The sequence below is a fragment of the Dasypus novemcinctus genome, chromosome 2 (assembly GCF_030445035.2).
Source record: "Dasypus novemcinctus isolate mDasNov1 chromosome 2, mDasNov1.1.hap2, whole genome shotgun sequence".
NCBI lineage: Eukaryota > Metazoa > Chordata > Mammalia > Cingulata > Dasypodidae > Dasypus > Dasypus novemcinctus.
The window spans coordinates 148,593,453-148,615,104 of NC_080674.1; the positions used below are offsets into that span (position 1 = coordinate 148,593,453).

Genomic DNA, 21,652 nt, shown 5'->3' on the forward strand with positions numbered 1-21,652 from the left:
CAGGAAGCTCCTCCACATTTTTCAAAAATGTCCCGGAAGTGCCTCCGCCCTCAATAAAGATAGTCCTGGCGCTTGGCTTAAGGGAGGCGGGGCGGCGCCTGCGCAACAAGTTCGGCGGGGAAGATGGCGGATGACAAGGTGAGTTAACGTGGAGGGGACCTGGGTTTGGAGTGGTCTTCACACTCCATGACCACTCCATGGTTCTGGTGAGAGGTGTTGCTGGAGCGGCCCAGGGGTGAGGGTGTCCTTGTTTCCCCCGGGGGGCGGTCTTTCGTGCAGGTCGCCTGACTAGACAGTGGGGGGTGGGAGGAAGCTTTATGCGACACACGCGAAACTCGGGATCCCAGCTGTTCCCCTTCCCGGGGACCATCACGATCCCTAGTTACACACATTCGAACACATTCATTCTGACGCACTCGCATCCTAGATGCATTCGCGCCCTTCACACATTCTTTCTTGTATTCATGCACAGTCACACTCTGCCCCACTCTCTAGTCCCCGAAATTTCCCTCCCGGAGATAGGATGTTTCCAATCCCCACATACATTCATAACCATAATCAAACGCTCCCTTGCGCGCACACAGAATTTCATAGTTATATGTGATCAAAACCCGTTAGTACGTTTTCTCACACTCTAGCAAAGTCATTCCCCCTTTCATCCATTCACTGACTCATTCAGGTTGTGATGGCTTGGGTGGGAAAGAGGAGGAAGCCCAGGCAGAAATCAGTTTTACCTTTGAATTGTTCCGGAAATTGTCTCAATACATTACTCAGCATTGATCTGGAACACAGACAAGTCAGACTCGTCACTACTTTCAGGGAACTTATAGTCTAGTCTGTAGTATTTTCCTGATAAATTTAATTGGAGGTCTCCTAGCTGTCCCTGCCTCCCTACACACTGCTTGCTGCATACAGTTCCTATATTGGTAAGTTAACTAGATGCAAGCCTTATCTGTCATCCCTTCTCTGGCCCCCACGTGCATTCTGTGCTTTTCATTGCCTTTCTTGCTTTGTCACAGCCATCTCAGGAAGGTTTTATAGGAAAAGGTTTCTCAGGCTCACCCTATCCCTTCTACCACCACCGCCACCACCCCATCCCACACCCACACTGATAGACCAGAGCAGGGTGTTGGAATTGATCCGTCTGCTGGAGCCAGCTTCTCCCTTTCTTAGGATTCTCTTCCCAAGCTTAAGGACCTGGCATTTCTCAAGAATCAGCTGGAGCGCCTGCAGCGGCGTGTGGAAGATGAAGTCAACAGTGGTGTGGGCCAGGTAGGGGCCAGCACCCCCCTTAAGGTTTAGTGCCCAACATGCCTTTGAGAGTGTTGAATGGGTTGATAAAGATTTATTCAACAAATGATTATTGAGTGTCTCTTCTCAGAACACCTAGGGAAGTTTCCCTGAGAAAATAGCACTTGAGCTGGGATCTTAAGTTTACATAGGGGTTAACTAAGTAGAGAGGGAGGAAAGAACATTCCAGGCAGTTGGAATAGCATATGCAAAGTCCTTATGGTAGGAGGTAGCACGATAAAAAAAGAGGGTAAAAGCAGGTCAGTTTGGCTGGAGGTGGCAGGGCATTCTAGGAAAGATGAGACAGAAGCAGCAGGCAGTCAGATTCCTCAGGGGTATCTCTGGTCTTGAGACCATGGAGTTCTGTGGTTGGAGTCTTCTGACCTCAGCATTCTGATATTGTGTGATCAGGACCCCTAGGTCCTTTTCTTAGCTCCAGAACTTTGAGAAAATCTTTGGAGAGAATACCACAGTTGTCCAGAGGAGAAGCTGGTGGTGGAATGTTCTAAGCCTAGTTTGAGTAGCCCCTGAGTAGAGAAGGGAGGGCCTTGCTGAGTTTCCTTCTATGTTTACCTCCATAGGATGGCTCGCTCCTGTCCTCCCCATTCCTCAAAGGCTTCCTGGCTGGCTATGTGGTTGCTAAACTGAGAGCATCAGCAGTCATGGGCTTTGTCGTGGGCACCTGCACTGGCATCTACATAGCTCAAGCATATGCTGTGCCCAATGTGGAGAAGACATTGAGGGACTATCTGCGGTCACTGCGCAAAGGGCCTGACTAGGTCTGGATCCCATGGGGGAGGCAGGATGAGCAGCTGGGGCCGACAGGTGGAAGCATTTCAACCACAGGTACCATATCTGGCTGTCTTTACCCTTCCTGCCACCTCATCCCTGTTTCCCTTCCCACAGAAGATGGACAGTGGCTCATCAGCCTATACCTTGGACTCCTCTTCCCTTCCTAACCCCATGGAACTGGCCGCAAGACTTTGGCTTCAAGGGCCACCAACCCCTTCCTCTTCCAGCCTTTACTGTAGAGTTTGCAGCTGACTTTGAACCTCAGTATTCTCTCTGGTGATGTACTTCCTCTTTGGAGCTGGCTTCATAACGTTTTCCCAAAACGTGTCACATAACCCCAGGGTCTGGTGTGGGCATGAATGTAGAGGATGGAGGAGTCCCAGGCCTGGGCCATCCCAGGCAGGCCCGCTGGACCCTGATGCTACTCCTGTCCACTGCCATGTATGGTGCCCATGCCCCACTGCTGGCACTGTGCCACGTGGATGGCCAAGTGCCCTTCCGGCCCTCCTCAGCTGTGCTGCTGACTGAGTTGACCAAGTTGCTGTTGTGTGCACTCTTCCTTCTGGTGGGTTGGCAAGCATGGCCCCGGAGGGCCCCACCCTGGCGTCAGGCTGCTCCCTTCGCACTATCAGCCCTGCTCTATGGCGCTAACAACAACTTAGTGATCTACCTTCAGCGTTACATGGACCCTAGCACCTACCAGGTGCTGAGCAATCTCAAGATTGGAAGCACAGCCCTGTTCTACTGCCTCTGCCTACGGCACCGCCTCTCTGCTCGCCAGGGGTTAGCACTGCTGTTGCTGATGGCAGCAGGGGCCTGCTATGCAGCTGGTGGCCTCCAGGACCCCCAGAAAACCTTTCCTAGGCCCCATCAAGCAGCTGCTGCTGGCCCTGTGCCCCTGCATATCACCCCACTAGGACTGCTCCTCCTCCTCCTATACTGCCTCATCTCAGGCTTGTCGTCCGTGTACACAGAGCTGCTCATGAAGCGGCAGCGGCTGCCCCTGGCACTTCAGAACCTCTTCCTTTATACTTTCGGCGTGCTCCTGAACCTAGGTCTGCATGCAGGCACTGGCTCCGGCCCTGGCCTCCTGGAGGGTTTCTCAGGATGGGCAGCTCTTGTGGTGCTGAGCCAGGCACTAAATGGACTGCTCATGTCGGCTGTCATGAAGCATGGCAGCAGCATCACACGCCTCTTTGTTGTGTCCTGCTCACTGGTGGTCAACGCCATGCTCTCAGCAGCCCTGCTGCGGCTGCAACTCACAGCCGCCTTCTTCTTGGCCACACTGCTCATCGGCCTGGCTGTGCACCTGTACTATGGCAGCCACTAGCCTCCTGACCATCTCTACCCTGACTTCTGACCCTGTAGACTGGGTGTCACTGTCAGAGCCACCTCCCAGCCCTCTCCTGCTCTCAATAGCCCTGAACAAGTGCCTTGTGAGAAAAGCTGGGAAGTGAGACCAGCCAGGTCAGTGTCTGGAGGTTGGCGGATGAAGGTGTACTCCTGGGAGACTTGAAGAGTGAGTTTGATTAAGGAAACTCTTTAACACCCCCCCCCCAAGTCCTTCCAGACTAAGAAATTAAGGGCACATCAATACCTAGGCCTGAGAAATGACCACATCCCTGGTCTGGGAGATACCAAGCCTCATCCTGCATTAATGCAGTTGTTTAAAGGGGGCTGTGAGACCCGAGGTGGTTTTCCTTGCCTACTGTCGTCACTCCAGCTAGACCCCCTCTCCCCAAGCCTGATGCTGACTGCCAGCACCAGTCCAGCCATGGCGTATGACTTCTCTAAGAGACACTCAACCCCCACTGTCCTGCAAGAAGACCCAGACGCCACAAATTAACACAACCATCATCCAGACCACTCAGCCAATCTCCCCCAGCTCTAACGGCACCTGGAAGCCATGCTGCCTACTTCCTCCACAGTGCTGCTCCCACACCCAGCCTTCTCCCTGGAAACCAGAGAGGGCTGGAGCTTGACTTAACCTCAGGGAATGTTGCCCCTGGGCCCTGGCTTAAGCCTACACTCCTGATCTCTGCTCACCGCAAGGGCCACCTGAAGCCCATTGCCCCCTCTAAGGCATGTAGGAGGTACCGTCCTTCCCACTCTGGGTCCTGCCCCTGTTGTACACAGTGACCTGGGGCCAGGCACAGGGAGACTGACATAGCTCAATCAGTGTCTCTAACCACATAAGCAATAAGGTCTTAATAAAGTGTTCTGGAGTTTAGATTCTTAAAATGGGCCATGATTGTCTTGTGTCTTCTTTGTTATACATCTCCCCTCAAACATACTTTTGCTTCCCTGGTAGAGATACCTAGCGTAGCTTTATTCTAGGGTAAGTTCTGGACTAGGGAAAAAAGTTTTCTCCCAGCTGTTGCCAGAAGCATTATTTCCTTTGGGGCCTCCCTGGAGATAAGATTACTCTATCACAGAGCTTTTCAGCTTTCCCTGAAGCAAAAACTTGCATTCTGGGGAATTTGGAAGGAATCATGGGACTAGAAGGTTTGGGGCCAAGCAGGACAAATTGTCGACTTTAGGCTGGAAAACTCTTAAGAACCCATTGTAGTTTTATTCTCATTTCTTCCTTCCTTACAGATAATCCTGCCTGTTACCTGCTCTCATGGCCAGGCACATGCCAGGCCCTGTTCCTGTGGTAGAGTACCTGTTAGGCTTCTTAAAAATCCTGAGGCCTACCCTACACCTACTGAAACAGAGTCTTTTACTTTTTTTAACAAGCTCCTTAGGTGATTCTGATGCGCTGAGGCTAGCAACCACTACTTTCTGCAGTGAAGAGCTATAGCCAGCCAGACTCGAATTTGAATTCTGGCTCTGGCACTCGTGAGCTGACTGTCCCTGGGCAATTACATAACTGCTATGAGCATCTAAAGCCTTATCTCTGAAATGAGAATGAAATAGTACTTACAACATAGGGTAACTGAAAAAGTTAAGTGGAATAATGAATGGTAGGGGCTATTAATCATCCATGATGGCTACATTGGTGGTTGTGTCCTACCCTGCCCTCCCTTCTCAGCCCCTCAAGAATGAGGAGAGAGGAAACCGTTCCTGAAGGATTCCAGATCACCAGGCTTCTCCCAAAAGCAGAGATCCAGCTTGACAATCCTCCACCTAGTCTGCACCCTGCCAAAGCTGCTGTTTCTGGGCTTGGAGCTCCTGGTTCTGTGTGGCAAGGCTGATGGCGTCTTGCAGGACGCCAGCCAGCAGGCTGCGGTGATGATGCTCTGCAGTCATGGCCTGTTCCTCCCACAGTCCCTGCCAGGCTCGAAACACCTGTGCCCAGATTCAGAGATGCCCATCAGCCCTCCGTGGAATGTGATCAAGGCCTGCCCTCTGCCCCCGCTGACCTGCAGCACATGGCATGTCTGAGCTCGGGTGGCTTGCACATGCAGATTGTAGAGGGCTACCAGGTCCTGCTCCGCAGTGTCCCGCTCTGCCTGGAGGCCCTCCAGCTGGAGTTTCAGCACTCTCTGTTCCTGGTGCCATCTCTGTCTCTCCCTGGAGGCCTTCAGTGATAATACGTAACCTTGGTTGGGTGCTGCCTGTGTGCCAGCACTGTGCTAAATACTTGATGTGTATAATTTTATTTTATCCAATAACAAAAACCATGTGGGGTAGTTGCCATTTTACAGATTTAGAAATAGTGGGTCAGAGAAGTGACCTAATTTGACCAAAATCACATGGCTAGTAAGGGGTACAGCTGAGATGACACTCAATGGTTTTCTATCATCCTCGGGTAGAATCCAAATACTGAACATGGCACACAAGACCTTTGTCTTTGTGGCCTTGCCTCTGACTATTCACTCACTAGCTTCAGCCAAACTGTACAATTTGCAGTTCCTAGAAGCCCTCATGCCATTCCTTCCCTCTTCACCTTCACACATGAGTACTGTCCTTTCTCAGATATTTCCCCCCCGCCCCACCAAAGTTTTATTTGTTTCTTAATTTGCTCAGTCAAATTATATTTACTGAGTGCCTCTCTGAAGAGCAAAAACAGCCCTTGTGGGGCTCAATATCTAGTGAATTCCCCTGGCTGATTTCTTTTCTCCTATACGTCTCAGCTTAAGATGTCGTCTTCTTCGATTAACCCCACCTAGGTCAAGTACCCCTTATTCCCACAGGTTCCTAGATCCCATCATAGTAATTAGCACTGAGAATTACTCCCATCTGTCCCCCACAAGTCTGAGGGCCATGAGAGGGTATGGACCAGTCTGTTGTGATTAACGCTGGATCCCAGACCCCAGCCCAGTGCCTGGCCCAGTCAGGAGGAGCCTACAAGCTCCCTCCTTGACCACTCACCTCAGCCTCCACGCCTTTGACCTGGTCACCTGCCACCTCTTCCTTCTGTTCCAAACGCTTCAGCTCCTCTCGGATCTGAGTGTGGTGCTGCTCTCTCAGTCTCTGCCTCCGGGCCTGGGCCAGGAAGAACTGCAGGGCCACATCCGGGGCCTGCCGGGCCTCAGTGGGGTCAGCCTAGGCTCAACCAGAAGCCCAGGCATGCACACAGCTTTGGAACCCAGGACTCAACTTTTCCAGCAGAATTTCGTTATCCAAGCTGTTCCCAGAACATGGGAGACAGTGTCCACCTGGGAGATAGTGTAGTCTAGGCAGACTTGGAGGCAGTGAATATAAAGGGGAGAGATTGGCTCTGCCAATAGGTGCTATAAAGGCCCTAAGGATCACATACCCCTAACCCAATTCAGTAGAAACATATCCCCTTCCCTTGCCCCTCCCTCGGGAATCCAGTAGCCCTTCAAGTCCTCCACTTGCTGGAAGCTCCATATTTCTCCCTGATAAAGGTGTGGTGGCAGGGTAAGCAGGAGATAGATTAGCTGGGCTCTGCAAACACCACACCCCACTCCCCTAACAAGCTTCCAGTTTCCTAGATGAGACAGTACCTGTTCTTCAGAATTCCTGAGAAGATGCTTTTCGTGGAGACCAGGTTCGAGCGATGCTGCTCGTCCTGCCACTTGAGGAAAATGCAGTTAAGCAGGCCAAAAGTGGGAAAGGCCCTCTGCTCCACCCAAGCCCCACACCCACCTTGGCGCTCACTCTGGAGGCCTGGGCTGTGGCTTGCTGCTGAGTCTATCACCTGTGGAGAAGATTTTGGGAGTGGGAATTCCACAAACTTCCTCCCAGGACAATGTGGGTTAAGCTCAGGGCTTTGAGATCAGTTCAATAGGGTCCTAGCTCCTCCTTTCTTAGCTATATGACCTCAGACAGGTGACTAGCCTTTTTGTTGTTTTCTTTTTAATTTTTTTTTATTTGGGTGACTAGCCTTTTGAGTCTCCATTTCCTCATAAGATGTTAGTGATAAAAGTCCTACTCTCGAAGGTTGTAGAGAGCATGAAATGAGATAAGGCACTGAGCAGAGAGCGAGGCAGTGGGAGCTAACACGCCTAATTCCCAAGGCCCAGGGTGCTGCAAAGACAACATAATGAAAGGGAAGAGAAGGACCAGAGACGGCTGTGGACAGCAAGGGTGGGGGTTTGTGGGTAGAACTGTTCAGATCCAGCCACCAGTGGCAAATCTTGGGAATGGGAGACACCGACCCCGTCTGCACAAGAGATGCCGTGCAGCATAAGGGTATGAAGAGAGCACCATGTTCGGAGTCTTAAGTACTTGGGTGTGATTGCACCTCTGCTACCTCTGCTTATCCCTACAACCCTGGCACATCTCTGAGTCTCAATTGGCTCACCTGGAAAGTGGGAGCAATGTTTTCTTCTCTGTTTAAAGTACTTTTGTGGCTCTTCCTTGACCTTCAAAACAAAGTCCAAACAGCTCAACGGATTTAAAAAGTCCTGCATTACTTGGCCCCTACTTCTCTCTCGAGTCTTTCTCTCCCACTGTGTTCTCCAGCAAATTGAGCTGCTTGCAGTTCAGTAGAGAGATCAAGCTCTCGCTTACCTCTGAGCCTTCTTCACCTGACATTTTCTCTGCCTGCAATGTTCACTCATCTTTTTTTTTCTTTTCCTTTTTAGGAGGTACTGGAAATTGAACCCCGGGACCTCATATATGCAAAGCACATGCTTAACCACTGAGCTACACCTGCTCCTGTTCACTCATTTTGCTGGCCACCTCCTTCAGGAATCACTTCCCCCTTGAAATCCCTTCTCTCCCTTGCCAAGGCTAACTTAGATGCCCTATAGAACCCTGCATTTATAAGCCCTCTAGAGCACTGAGCATAGAGTTGCAAATTGTTTCTCTTTGGCAGGCTGTAAACTTCACGAGAACAGGGATTTCCCAGAGCCTACATAGCACGGTGCACTGCATATAGTGGGAGGTAGGTCAATGTTTGAGAATGAATGAGTAAATCAATGAATGAATGAAGGGACCCCCTCAGGGTACTCTGTAAACAGAAAAGAGTACGTGCCCCCAAGACGTTGGCTAAATGAGACGTACCTGTGATTCTGGGAGGCCCAAGGCTTCAGCTTTGACCCCTCTGAGCACCTGGCTTCCTGGACGCTGACTCCAGGCTTTTACCACCTACAGAGAGAGGCTACAGTGCAGCTGGCCATTGCCAGCCAGCATGCCTCCAGGCCTCACCTTTCTCACCTGCAGCTCCCGCAGCGCCCGGCCCAGCTGGCTGAGCCCACCATCCGTCAGGGTGACCCCAAGAAGGCCTGAACGCAGGGTCCTCAGACCAGCCCGGCGGGCCCGGGCCTCCTCCACTGCATCCCACAGGGTAGGCCTCACCTGTTTCACCTGCATCCTCCTTCCCGAGGCCCCCAGCAGAGCAGCCTGGAGCAAGCTCAGGGAGCTGCCTAGTAATGGAAAAAGAGTGAATTCCTCCATCCTCTGGACTACAAAGTACACTACCTGTAATACTTTTCATTTTTCCTAAAATACTATTCATAAAAATAGCTAATACCTATCAGGCTTTTTCATATGTTGATGGCACTGTGCTAAGGTTTTTCATGGGTTGCCTCCTTTTATTCATTCAACACTCCAATGAGGTAACAACTCTAATTCACCCTGCCTCTTCCTACGTTTTCCAGATGAGGCGATGGAAGCTCAGAAAGGTCAAGTAACTTCCTGTGAGTGGCAGAGCTGAATCAAGCCCAGTTCTGTCTGATGCTAAAGGCTGTGCCCTTAATCATGATTAAGTCCTATAGGTGAACATGTACATGACTGCCACTCACTGCTTTATCCTTGAGAAGCCCCAGCTTCTCTTCCTCATTTCACAGGCCTGGCACAAGGGGAGGTCTGGGGAAATGTTGGCCAAGTGAATGTGTGTAAATGTGTGTTTGTTGATTTTGGAGTCAGAGTGCCTAGTTAGTTTTTTGTTTTTTGGATTTTGTTGTTGTTGTTGTTTTAAAGATTTATTTTTTATTTATTTCTCTCCCCTTCCCCACTGTTGTCTGCTCTCTGTGTCCATTTGCTATGTGTGTTCTTCTGCATCCACTCGTATTATCAGGTGGCACTGGGAAACTACATCTCTTTCTTTGTTGCGTCATCTTGCTGCAGTCAGCTCTCAGCTCTCCGTGTGTGTGCGCGCGCTGCGCCACTCCTGGGAGGGCTGCGCTTTTTTCACACGGGGCGGCTCTCCTTGCAGGGTGCTTTCCTTGTACGTGGGGCTCCCCTATGTGGGGGTGCCCCTGCATGGCACAGCACTCCTTGTGTGCAACAGCACTGTGCATGGGCCAGCTCACCACACAGGTCAGGAGGCCCTGGGTATAGAACTGTGGCCCCTCCATATGGTAGGTGGATGCTCTACCAGTGAGCCACATCTGCTTCCCTCTTGTTGTTTTTAACTCTTTTATTATGTAAGTTTTCAAACATATACAAAGTATAGGAAATCCATCTACCTATGAACCCAGCTTCAATGATTATGAACTTATAGCCATTTTTGTTTGATTTATGGCCCCCACTTGACCTCCCTTTTATATTCTTTTTTTTTTTAAGGAAGTCCTGGAGATTGAACCCAGGACCTTGACTGGGAGGCAAGTGTTCAACCGCTGAGCTACACCCACTCCTGCCTCATATTATTTTGAAGCTAATCCCTGATATATCATTTCAGAGGGGCCTGATTTTTAATGAATGTGTCACAGTAGGCCTTCCCCTCGCTGACCCTCTATTTCCTCATATGTAGATTAGATCTGCTTTCTGGGGTTACATATCAGTAAGTGTAAAAGTGCTTGGTAAGCTGTTGAAGGCCTCTGAAGAGGGAAGGGTTGCTGTCACTCTCGGCCCAGGCACTTTAGGACCTCCTGGATCCCAGCCCTCCCAGAGAGTCAGGTTCTCTCCCTCTAGCCTAGGGCTGGGGCTGGGGCTGCTTGTGTAGGAGAGTGAAGTAGACCTAATGCCAGACCCCAAAGCTTCCAAAAATCCCATAACCTTCCCCGGAGCACCTTGGGGGTCCAGACGAAGCAGTAGGCCACAGTAGTTGTTTCCTTCCAGAAGCCGTGAGACAATCCAGGGCAAAGAACCCTCCATGTCACCAACTTCACCAGCCAGTACCTGCAGCAGGGGGCAGTTTCTTCCAGAGAGAAGAGAGGCAGTATCTGATGATGTGTGGGAAAAGAAACTGGCCAGAATCACACTCTGATGGAAGGGCTATTTTGAGTAAATTTTGTGCACTACTGGACAGATCTGCAACCTTACATAGAGCTTTATTTTATTTTATTATTATTATTATTTTTTCATCTGTTTTTTTTATTGACTTTGTAATATTATTATTTTTTAATTATAGAGGAAATACATCCTCATGGTAAAAATTTAAATTGTATATCTGACAAAGGACTTTGTTCAGAATTTATAAAGAGCTCTTATAACTCATTAATAAATTAACAAATAACTCAAATAAAACATGGGCAAAGGATATGAATAGACATTTCTGCAAAGAAGATATATACATGCCCATAAACATTATGTGCAACGTCATTAGTCCTTAGGGAAGTACAACTCAAAACCACAGTGCGATTCAACTTCATAAACACTAGGATGACTGACAAAAAAGACAGTATCAAGTTTCATGAGGATGTGGAAAAATTGGAACCCTCATATATTGCTGGTGGGTCTGTAAAAATCATGTAGGTACTTTGGAAATCAGTCTGGGAGTTCCTCAGAAATACAGAATTACTATATGACCCAGAAATTCCACATCTAGTTGTATCTACCCAAGAGAAATGAAAGCACATATCCACAAAAAACTTGTAAATGAATGTTCATAGGAGCATTTATTCATAATAGCCAAAAGTAGAAACAATCCAAATGTCCCCAGCTAGTGAATAGATAAATAAAATGTGGCATATCTATACAGTGGAATATTATTTGGCATTAAAAGAGTGAAGGTCTAACACTACAACATCAGTGAATTTTAACAACATTATGTTAGGTGGAAGAAATCTGACATAAAAGACCATATATTGCATGATTCCATTTGTATGAAATGCCCCAAATAGGAAAATTTATAGAGACAGAAAGTAGATTAGTGGTTGCCTTAGGTTGGGAGTGGTGGGACAGAGGCAGGAATGCATGACAGCAAGTGGGTACAGGGTTTCTTTTTGGGGTGGTGAAAATGTTTTTAAATTAGTGATGATTAAAACCACTGAATTGTATATTTTCTTCTGTTAGTATTTGGGTTTTTTTTCTTCATTTTTTTTTTTTTTAAAGATTTATTTATTTATTTAATTTCCAACCCCTCCCCTGGTTGTCTGTTCTTGGTGTCTATTTGCTGCGTCTTGTTTCTTTGTCCGCTTCTGTTGTCGTCAGCGGCACAGGTTCATTTTTAAAAAAGTGAACTTCCTGGTATATTAATTTTATCTCAAAGTTTTTCTTTGAAAAACATTCTTAGACACACAAAAAGAATGAAAAGGCTTTGAATTGTTCTAGAATTTAGAGTAATTTTCTTCTTTTTTGTTTTTTCTCTAGTTTAATTTTCAACTGCTTCTGAATTTGGCAATGTTTCCATAAGTGTTAAAATTTTGCAAAGTAGTTTAAAATAATTCTTTTCTATCTCCGGTTCATGTTTCCATAATTTTGGAGCAGTAAGTAAAGGGTATAAAGTGGAGCATGAAGATGGTTACTTGGTAATTTCCAGTCTTAGTTTTGGACATTTAGGTACTTTCCATGTTTTTAGTCTAATAGATCAGAAGAAATGTAAGTGGCTGAAAATGAGTTTAAAATGTAAAAACAAAAAGGTAGCAGGAGAAAAAGAGAAAAAAAAGTCTGACAGATCAGGCAAAAATACTCAAAGGCATTATTTGCAAAACTGCCCCTGGTGCACTTATCAGGCAAATGAAAAAAAGTGGGTGGAAATGTTTATAATCAATTAATAGTTCCACTCACCCTCCACCCAGGTGCCTTTGATCACATCACCTGCCAACAAAGGGTCTTAACCTGCCTCAGGGTGCCCTTACTGTAGGATTTGAAGAAAGAAGGCGACACTCTCATGCTGCCCTGGGCCTCTACACCCACATTTCAGCCAGCCGCCCCACCCCACCCCTGCCCCACTCCCAATCAGAAGGCACCGTAAGACTTACCGAGCCCCTGGGAGCTGCAGAATCCGCAAGGCCCCTCGCCACACTCCCTGCATCCCTGGCCCCTCAGGTGGGTAAGGCTCTGGGCAGGACATGGTGAGAGTGAGCAGAGAGCAGGCCCTGTGAAGGAGGCAGTGAGCTCAGGTCAGATGCCAAGGGGATGCGGGAGTAACAAGGGTTCTCTTCTGCTTACCTGCCCACACCTCCTGCGGCCTGCAGGTATAGCTCTGTGGCAGCTCTTGGATCAGGCACCTCCACTTCACTGGCATCTTCCACCACCCTGGAGAAATGGGAGACTGAGCTCAGCTCCTGAGTGCCAGGGTTTTGCCCAGCCTCCAAGAACCTCTTCGTGGGGAGCCCATGCTGGTCCTCAGAGCCTATACAAATCATCCCAAAGGCTCCAGGCTCAGTATATTCCCTAAAAACCTTTCATCTTCGTGATCATGATTTTTCTCCTGTCATCTTCCCAGTGAGGGAAATAGGGTAGTTGGGATTGCCCCCTCTTTGCAGATGGAGAAACTGAGGTCTTGCTCAGTGAGAACCTCAGTATCACCCAGTGTGATCATGACTGTCTTGAGACGTGGGGATGGGGCATAGAATTGAAAAGTGTAAGTGGATGGGTGAGAGGGATGGGAATTTAAAACAAAGGAAAGAGGGCAGGAGGGGTGCTGGAAGCAGACCCAGGCCCTGCAAACACGAACCCTTGCTCAGAGCTTTCTTCCACTTGGGTGGCAGTGGGCAGAAACCCCCAAGGCGTTGGCTTGGGGGGTCAGCCCTGCCTTGAGACAAGCACCCTCTGCCCCTGGTGGCCCTGAACACTCACAGACCCAGAGGGGACACGTCCAGCACCGACAGGTTCTCAGCCCTTGGAGAGAGCAAGTCCCGGGCACTTCCAGTGGGGCTCAGCTGAGATCACAGAAGCACAAGACTTGTCACAAACTGAAAATTTCCAGCCTCCAGCACAAGTGATCCTCCCACAGGGAAGTCACCAAGAATTCAGCCATTTCACAGTCAAGGAAAAGGAGACCCCAGAGAGGCAAGCCCACACTGGCGAGCCGCAGAGTAGGGTTAGCCCCAGCTCTTCCAGGGCGCCATAAGCCTCAGGGTCTTTCAGCAATGCCACCTCCCAGGTCCGCTCTCTCCTGACGAAAGGCTCTCACCTGAACCAGGCTGAGAGTACTAAGGACAGGCTCGGAGCCCCTGAGGGGCAGAGCTTCCTCAAACAGCAGCTGCAGCAGCTAAACAGGAGAAAGAGGTTTAGTAGGGAGTGAGAAAGGATTACACATCTCCTGAGGGCAAAGTCTGTGCCCTCACAGTTGACAGGGAGCCAGACAAGTAAGCAGAAGTTTTCTGTGAGACCTACTGATTGCTAGGGCAGGGGTAATCTCTGGTTCTGAGGCAGGTATTTTGAGTTGGACACACTTTGAGGAAGCTCCAAAACCAGACTTGCAAGTTTATTACCATTATTCGTATTACCAGGAACTGTGATATTTGATCTTCACATGCTACCCTTCCCTGACTTTTACCCCATCAGTCCCAGCCTTCCCTGACCTCCCACTGCTGCATTCATTGGCCCTGGAAAATTGTCCTTCGTGGCCTCTAGTGAGACTCACCTGTGGCACAAGCCGGGGCGCCTCTGTTTCCCAGCCCCGGAGCAGCACAGACACACTGTACCCTCGACTCACGGAGCTCAGCAGAGCCTGGACTCGTGCCAGCAGCTCCTGCTCTGCCTCCTGCAGGGACACCCAGGCACATCCCCTGACTCTGGTGCCCCATCCCAGCCTGCCCTGAGGAAAGGGCTTCAGAGGTTGTCAGAACCCCAGAATCCAGGGGGCAGAAGGCTCCCTTTCTCCTCCCATCCCCCCATGGGACCCTCCTACCTGAGCAGCATCAGGGCCTACAACTCTGTCAAAGGTGAAGCATTGTTCCTGTGGTGGTGCAGGGCTGGGATCAGCAGTGTCACCCCATCTTCCCTGCTCCCACCATAACCCCACCCCACCCCATCTCTACCTGAGTCTCCAGAGTCCCCGGATGAAGCAGACGGAGTCTCGTGTCACCTTCCTTTAGGAGTGTGGGTTGACAGGTCTCCTCAGGGCCTGAGGAGAAAAGTGAACCTCATGTCACTTTTGCTGATGGAAACTGGGCTTCCAGGACTCCCAAGTCCAGCTCTTGACCTTTGCTCTCAGTTTCCCAAGCTGAGCTGGCCGACCCCTCACCCTCTCTCCAGAAACTCTCCCAGACTGCAACTTGGAGTGTGAATGTGGTGGAGCTTCTCACCTGACCCCCCACGTAGTTCCACTTCCACCACCACAGTCAGCATGGCCTATGGATTGAGAAAGAAGGTCAGTGATGGCAAGGGCGGCTGAGCTGCCTGGCTCCTACCAGCCCCTGCAACCGCTCTCTCCAGACGCGATTCCAAGCGTCCAAGCTTCTCGGATTCCCCTCAATAATTCAAGTCCCTGCTCTCAGGGCTCTGGGCCGGGCCTCTAGACAATGATTTATCAAGTGACAATGTCCTCGGTTCTGAGACAGAACATTGCAAGGGATATTTTTTTCCTTCTATAGAAAAATTTAAAAATATGTAACAGTGTAGAGATTAGTTAACGACTCTGAAGCACCCACCTTCAGTCTAATTTCATATTTCCCCTCCCCACACCCAGTGGATTATTTTGAAGCAAATTCCAGATATTCTATTATTTCATCCAAAACTATTTCAGCATTTATGTCTAAAAGATAAGCATTATTTGGTTTAAGGAACATTTTTATTAAGATATAATTTCATGTGCCATACAATTCACCATTTAAAATGTACAATGCAATGGGGATTTTCTTGTTTTGTGTGTATTGTTTTTTATTTTAGGATGTACTGGGAATTGAACCTGGGAGCTTGTACATGGGAAGCAGGCACTCAACTACTGAGCTACATCTACTCCCCAATGGTTTTTAGCATATTCACAGATATGCAACCGCCACCGGAGTCATATTAGAAAATTTTCATTTTCTCATAAACAAACACCAAACGCTTTAGCTATCACCCCTCTTCCCCTCCCCTGCCCCGACTGTAAGCAACCTCATGATTTTTCTGTCTCTACAGGTTTGTCTATTTTGGATATTTCACATAAAGGGAATCATGCAATATGTGGACTTTTGGGGACTGGTTTCTTTCACTTAGCATAGTATCTTCCAATTTCATCAATGTTGTAGCATGCTTCAGTACTTCTTTTATTGACTTAATATTCTGCTGTGTGTTTATACCACACTTTGTTTATCCACTCAGGTGTTGATGGACATTTGGGTTGTTTCTACCTTTTGGCTATTGTGAATAATGGTGATTTAAGCATTCATGTATAAGTATTTGTTTGGATACCTCTTCTCAATTTTTTTTGGTATATATGTTGAAGTGAAGTTGCTGGGTCCTGTGTTAATTCTATGTTTAACTTTTTGAAGAACTGCCGAGCTGTTTTCCACATGGCTGACTCATTTTACATTTCTACCAGCAAAGTATGAGGGTTCCAATATCTCCACATTCTCACCAACATTTATTATTTTCCTTTTTTATTCATTATATCCATCCTATTGGGTGAGAAATGGCACCTCATTATGATTTTAATTTGTATTTCCCTAGTGGCTAGTGATATTGAGCATCTTTTCACGTGCTTGTTTGATTATTTGTATATCTTCTTTGGAGAACTGTCTATTCAAGTCCTTTGCCCATTTTTAAATTGGGTTGTTTATCTTTTTGTTGTTGAGTTGTACATTTTTCTATATATTCTGGATGCTATACCTTAATATGATATGTAATTTGCAAATATTTTCTCCCATTCTATAGGCATTCTATAGGTTGTCTTTACTTTCTTGAAGCATCCTTTGGTGCACAAAAGGGTTTTTTTGTTTGTTTGTTTGTTTTTTTATGAGATACCAGGAATTGAATGCAAGACTTCATATGCAAAGCAGCCATTCAACCATTGAGCTACACCTGTTCCACCACAAAGTTTGAAATCTTGATGAAGTTCAAATCTATCTACTTTTCCTTTGGTTGTTCATGTTTTGGTGTCATATCTAAGAATCTATTGCCAAATCCTAGATCATGAATGTTTAGTCCTATGTTTTATTCCTTTTTTAAATTCTTCCAGGTGTGAGGAAATAGAAACAACAGAATATGTGTTCTTCTCAAGTACACATGGATCATTCTCTAGAATAGACCATAAATTGAATCACAAGTCTCAATAAATTTTGAAAGACTGAAATCATACAAATTATCCTCTCTGCCACAATGGAATGAAACTAGAAGTTACTAAAGGAGGAAGATCTGGAAAATTCACAAATATGAGATAATTAACAAATATACTCTGAAGTAAACAATGAGTCAAAAAATAAATCACAAATGAAATTAGGAAATAGCTTGAGATAAGTGAAAATGAAAACAACATACCAAAATTTATGGGATTCAGTAAAGGCAGTGCTCAGAGGGAAATATATAACTGTAAATGCCTACATTAAAAAATATGAAAGATCTCAAATCAATGACCTAACCTCCTACCTGGAGGAGCTAGAAAAGAGAGCAAACTAATTCAAAGCCAGCAATTAGTTATGAATAGAGTTTCCATATGACCCAGCAATTCCACATTTAGGTATATACCTAAAAGAATTAAAAGCAGGGACTTAGACATTTGTACACCAATGTCAATAGCAGCATTATTGACAATGGCTGAAAAATGGAAGCAATCCAAATGTCCATCAACAGATGAATGAATAAACAAAATGTGGTTTTTACATACACGGAATTTTTTTTTTCTTTTATAAAGGGTATTTATTTGGGGTAAAAGCTTACAGTAACATGGCCATAAAGCATAGTCATTCTCCTCACCAGCCTACTGCCACGTTGGCTGCCAACATCTGCATGGGTTCAGGCTTCCTGGGTTCCTCTCTTCCCCAGGCCTTCTCTCTTTCCTGACAACCAAGCTCCTCTGTGTGCTTACTTTCTGGGGCTCCAGCTCAAGATTCCAACCTCCCTTCTCTGTGGTACAGTTTCCACAGTGAAATATTATTCAGCAGTAAAAAAGGAAAGAAGTTCTGATGCATGGCACAACATGGATGAATCTTGAAAACATCATGTTGAGTGAAATAAGCCAGGCACAAAAGGACAATATTGTATGATTTCACTTATATCAAATAACTATAACATGCAAAAAATTTTTAAAAGATTTATTTATTTCTCGTCCCTTCCCTCCCCCCACCCTGGTTGTCTGTTCTCTGTGTCTATTTGCTGTGTCTTCTTTGTCCACTTCTGTTGTTGTCAGTCGCATGGGAATCTGTGTTTCTTTTTGTTGCATCATCTTGTGCCACCTCTCCATGTGTGTGGAACCATTGCTGGGCAGGCTGCACTTCCTTTTGCGCTGGGCAGCTCTCCTTATGGGGTGCACTCCTTGCACATAGGGCTCCCCTACACGGGGGACACCCCTGCATGGCAGGGCACTCCTTGCGCGCATCAGCACTGCACATGGGCCAGCTCCACACGGGTCAAGGAGGCCTGGGATTTTGAACCGCAGACCTCCCATGTGGTAGATGGACGCCCTAACCACTGGGCCAAGTCCGCCGCCTATACCATGCAAATTAATAGAGACAGAAAAGTAGATTAGCGATTACCAGGGGCTGTGGGGAGGTAGGTATAGGATGTTACTGCTTAACGCGTGCAGAGTTTTGCATTTAGGTGATAAAAATGTTTTGAAATATAGTGGTATTGTTGAGGAATAAAAAGCATAACCTTGCAAAAATATCTAACAGTCACTCCTGCCCCCTCTTCCGTGGATCAGCCTGTGAGGGCATGGCCTTGCAGGAGAATATCAAATAAATAACTCCTGTCCCTGTTTCTGTAAATCATCCTATGAAAACATGGCCTAGTGGGAAGATATCAAACGAGTGACTCCCTCCCCTCTGCTTCTATATATCAGCCCACAACTTTGCTGCTACATTCTGCCTCTGTACCCCGCTGCTTGCAAAATTTCGCCTAGCAATGTGTTAGCCAATGAACAAAAGTTATGTTGATCCCATCTGAAATCGTATATAAACCTTTGAAAACTGAAAAACAGGGCTCAGAATTTGGAGATTAACTCTCCTCTGGACCCGTGCATAGTAAATCTGTTCCTCCACTTCTCCTGAGAGTCACTTTTGGGTCTTTCTGCGGTTCAGAACTCCTGGCTTTGCTTCAACAGTATGGTTGATGATTCTTAAAAATGGTTATGGGAAGCTGATGCTGCTCAAGCATTTGGGTGCCCGTCTACCACATGGGAGGTTCTGGTTTAGTTCCTGGTCCCTCCTAAAAAGACAATAAGCAAACACAGAGAATGCACAATGAATGGACACAAAGAGGAGACAGTAAGCATGAACGAGGGGGAGGGGGATTAATAAAATAAATCTTTTAACAATAGGTTAAAATGACCACTTTTTAGGTTATGCATAATTTTTATGCATAATTTACCATGGTACAATTTTTCTAAAAACAAAACAAAAAGCCCTCTGTTGTCTCACTGCCCATTTTCTTCCTTCCTTTTAAAGTAAAATTCCTTGAAAGAGGTATCCATACTTGCTTTCTACAATTTCTCTCCTATTCTCTTTAAACTATTCCAAATAGGCTTTTGTCCTACTCACTTAACTGAAACTGTTCTCCTCAAGGACCATGATTTTCACAGTTTTCAATTCAGTGGCCCCTTCTTAGTCCTCATCTTGACCTTGAGCATTTGATCCATTACTTCATCCCTCCAAAACCCATGCCCACCAGAACCTCAGAAGGGTAACTAGGGAATTAGAATGAACAACATCTGTGTGATGAGTCCCTGCACAACACAGTGTTCAGCCAATAGTTGACCCTAGTAAAGGTCTGTTAAATGAATGATACAGACACGCTGATTAACCTTTTAATAGTTATGTGGCAGAGGGATGGTTGGTAGAGATGTCTTGAGCAGTCTTCTCACTTCCACTTTCACTCGTCTAGGCCTTAGATGAAGCCCCAGGACCCTCGAAGCAGCTCCACGGTTCCTGACATCCCTAAGGCCAGGAGCTATTGCTCACAGATTCTAGCCACACCGGAGTTCAGTGGGTTCTCTGGGGGCTTAAAGGCTCCTGGGTACAGGAAGGGATTCCCGTTCAGTGTCAGGTTTCCCACCTGGGGCAGCTCGTCTGCCCGTGGCGCCCTGTTCAGCCTGTTGCAGCTGAGATCCAGCACGTTGAGCTTGGCCGGCAGCCCCTTAGGCACCTGCTCCAACTCCGCGAAGGACAGGATGAGAGAGCTCAGGGTGCTGGGCCAGACGCACGGCGCTGCGCCCGGGTGCGCGGCGGCGCGCAGCGCGTTCCGGCTGAGGTCTAGGCGGTGGGGTTGCACAGCGCCTGCCGCTAGCGCGGCGCACACGCCCGTAAGCGTCTCCATCCCCGCGTTGCGCAGTGCGAGATCCCGGAGGACCGGGAACTTGCGGGGACAGAGGGCCGCGGTCAGCCCGCGCTCGCCCAGTCCAGGGTTGTCCGACAGGTCTAGGGTGCTGAGGGCCGGGAAGGCGCGGAGCTGTCCGCAGGAAATGACTAGCGAGTGTGCTTGCGCAATGCTCAGTACCTTGAGGCCGGGCTTGAGCCACTGCTGCAGCTCCACGAGCCAGCCACCCCCCGTGGCCCACGACACGTTGCGCAGGCGGAGGGTGGAGAGCGCCGGTCCTGTGGCTTCCAGAGGCGGCGGCGGCGCGGCGCCGGTTACCTCTAAGTCCTCGAGCGTCAGCTCCTTGAGGCGAGAGTAGCCGAGCGCACGCAGGACCGCGAACAGGAGCCGGGCAGGAACCCGGGCAGCGCCCACAGTGAGCCTCCGTAAGCGCAGAGCCCTGACCACGTCGGCGTACTGCTGCGGGTCCGTATCGGCGCGCGCTAGAAACTCCTCCAGACTGCGGCCCCCGGCACGGATCTCCACCTCGACTGCCGGCGTACACTGTAAACCGCTGGCCCAGTCAGGCTGCGGATCCGAGAAGTTGCAGGCGCAGCGGTAGTCTTCATCGTCCAGCTCGCAGGGCTCCGGCGCGTGCTCCGAGGCTCGCGGCAGCGGCAGCACGCTTAGCAGCAGCAGGAGCAGGCAGGGCGCGCGCTCCTGGGGAGAGAGCGGAGGTCAGGGTGGCCCCAGCCCGTTCCGCGGGTTCCCGGGCGCCCACCGGATCTGCCCCAGGAGGTACGCTCACCATGGCCTGTGGTTGTGCAGAGCCCCCGCGCCAGCAGAGCGGTCAGGGAGGGAAGGGCTGCGGCTTCGTTCCTATGCAGTGGCCTTCGCCGGCTTCCAGGCCCCCGTGCGCGGGTCGCTCCTCACCCTTTTAAGGCCTCTAAGCGTTTATATAACGCTGGTTTCTCACTGTGATCCCTCCTGCAATGAACCTTGGTCTCCTTCGTACCTCTCTCTCGCTCCTGACCGTCCCCCTCCTCCCCGTTTCCCTTCTGGGCAATTTTGCAATGAAGGATGTTTCAGACTTTGAGCCACGACAGAGAGATACTGAAGGACTTCGAGGTCGCTTCGTCCGGATGTGTCAGGAGCCCCAGGCTTCCTCTGGTTGGTATGGGGAAGAGATGATTACCAGTGACTCAGGCCACTTCTCTGACCTCCACACCATGTGTCCAGCGACCCCTGTCCAGGAAAGGTTCCCGTCCCCTTTTCCTAATCTTGGATTCCTTTAATCTCCCGCTACCCAACTGCAGTAATCTGAATATGATATATTTAACTGGCTATTTTGTAGAAGTGATTGCAACTTTAAATACCAACTTCAAGGGGCAGAATTAGGTCCAAGAGAAAAAAGTTGGCCTGAAGAACAATACCCGTTCCTTTTTTTTTTTTTTCCTTTTTTGCTTACTTTTTCAAGTATCAGTTCTCCAAAAAGTATGGGTGTTCAACAGATACACTTCAGCCAAGTCACTGCCTCTTTTACAGTCCCCATTTCTGCCCTGAAGCTGGGCAGCAGATAGAGCTAAGGTTATTTTCTCACTTGTACCTCACACTCCTCCCCTCCTCCTCATTATAGTTCCTGTGTTCTGGGAAGGAAGTGGCTGGACCT

The 21,652-nt window shown here is 48.3% G+C and overlaps 4 protein-coding genes across 8 annotated transcripts; 2 read left to right on the plus strand and 2 right to left on the minus strand.

The window, feature by feature from the left end:
* The first annotated feature begins 25 nt into the window (after window positions 1–25).
* LOC101424333 (SLC35A4 upstream open reading frame protein) lies at window positions 26–4,328 on the plus strand. Its single transcript, XM_004477851.5, has 3 exons — window positions 26–138; window positions 1,174–1,272; window positions 1,872–4,328. Exons 1-3 carry the CDS (start codon window positions 124–126, stop codon window positions 2,067–2,069), a joined length of 312 nt encoding a protein of 103 aa, XP_004477908.2. The 5' UTR covers window positions 26–123; the 3' UTR covers window positions 2,070–4,328.
* Window positions 133–15,009, minus strand: LOC101438157 (uncharacterized). Of its 5 annotated transcripts, XM_058279824.1 has the most exons (17): window positions 14,859–15,009; window positions 14,592–14,677; window positions 14,462–14,509; window positions 14,195–14,314; window positions 13,742–13,819; window positions 13,405–13,487; window positions 12,775–12,861; window positions 12,585–12,701; window positions 10,452–10,579; window positions 8,656–8,864; window positions 8,503–8,586; window positions 7,141–7,192; window positions 6,999–7,069; window positions 6,400–6,573; window positions 5,448–5,606; window positions 735–781; window positions 133–288 (listed from the first exon to the last, which is right to left on the minus strand). In XM_058279824.1, exons 1-16 carry the CDS (start codon window positions 14,899–14,901, stop codon window positions 767–769), a joined length of 1,554 nt encoding a protein of 517 aa, XP_058135807.1. In that variant the 5' UTR covers window positions 14,902–15,009; the 3' UTR covers window positions 133–288; window positions 735–766. The 5 variants fall into 5 exon arrangements, 3 of the variants coding, with proteins under 3 accessions (XP_058135807.1, XP_071074455.1, XP_058135825.1); XM_071218354.1 differs by lacking the exons at window positions 133–288; window positions 735–781; window positions 5,448–5,606 and having other exon boundaries at window positions 6,434–7,063; XR_009181537.2 differs by lacking the exons at window positions 133–288; window positions 735–781; window positions 5,448–5,606; window positions 6,400–6,573 and having other exon boundaries at window positions 6,997–7,063; window positions 7,141–7,859.
* On the plus strand, window positions 2,438–4,328 carry SLC35A4 (solute carrier family 35 member A4). Its single transcript, XM_071218356.1, has one exon. The coding sequence runs from the start codon at window positions 2,438–2,440 to the stop codon at window positions 3,410–3,412; it is 975 nt and encodes a 324-aa protein (XP_071074457.1). The 3' UTR covers window positions 3,413–4,328.
* Window positions 15,010–19,481: 4,472 nt separating the features above from the next.
* LOC101425522 (monocyte differentiation antigen CD14-like) lies at window positions 19,482–21,023 on the minus strand. The gene is made up of 2 exons (XM_012519412.4): window positions 20,792–21,023; window positions 19,482–20,703 (listed from the first exon to the last, which is right to left on the minus strand). The coding sequence occupies exons 1-2, from the start codon at window positions 20,792–20,794 to the stop codon at window positions 19,639–19,641; spliced, it is 1,068 nt and encodes a 355-aa protein (XP_012374866.1). The 5' UTR covers window positions 20,795–21,023; the 3' UTR covers window positions 19,482–19,638.
* Window positions 21,024–21,652: the final 629 nt, after the last annotated feature.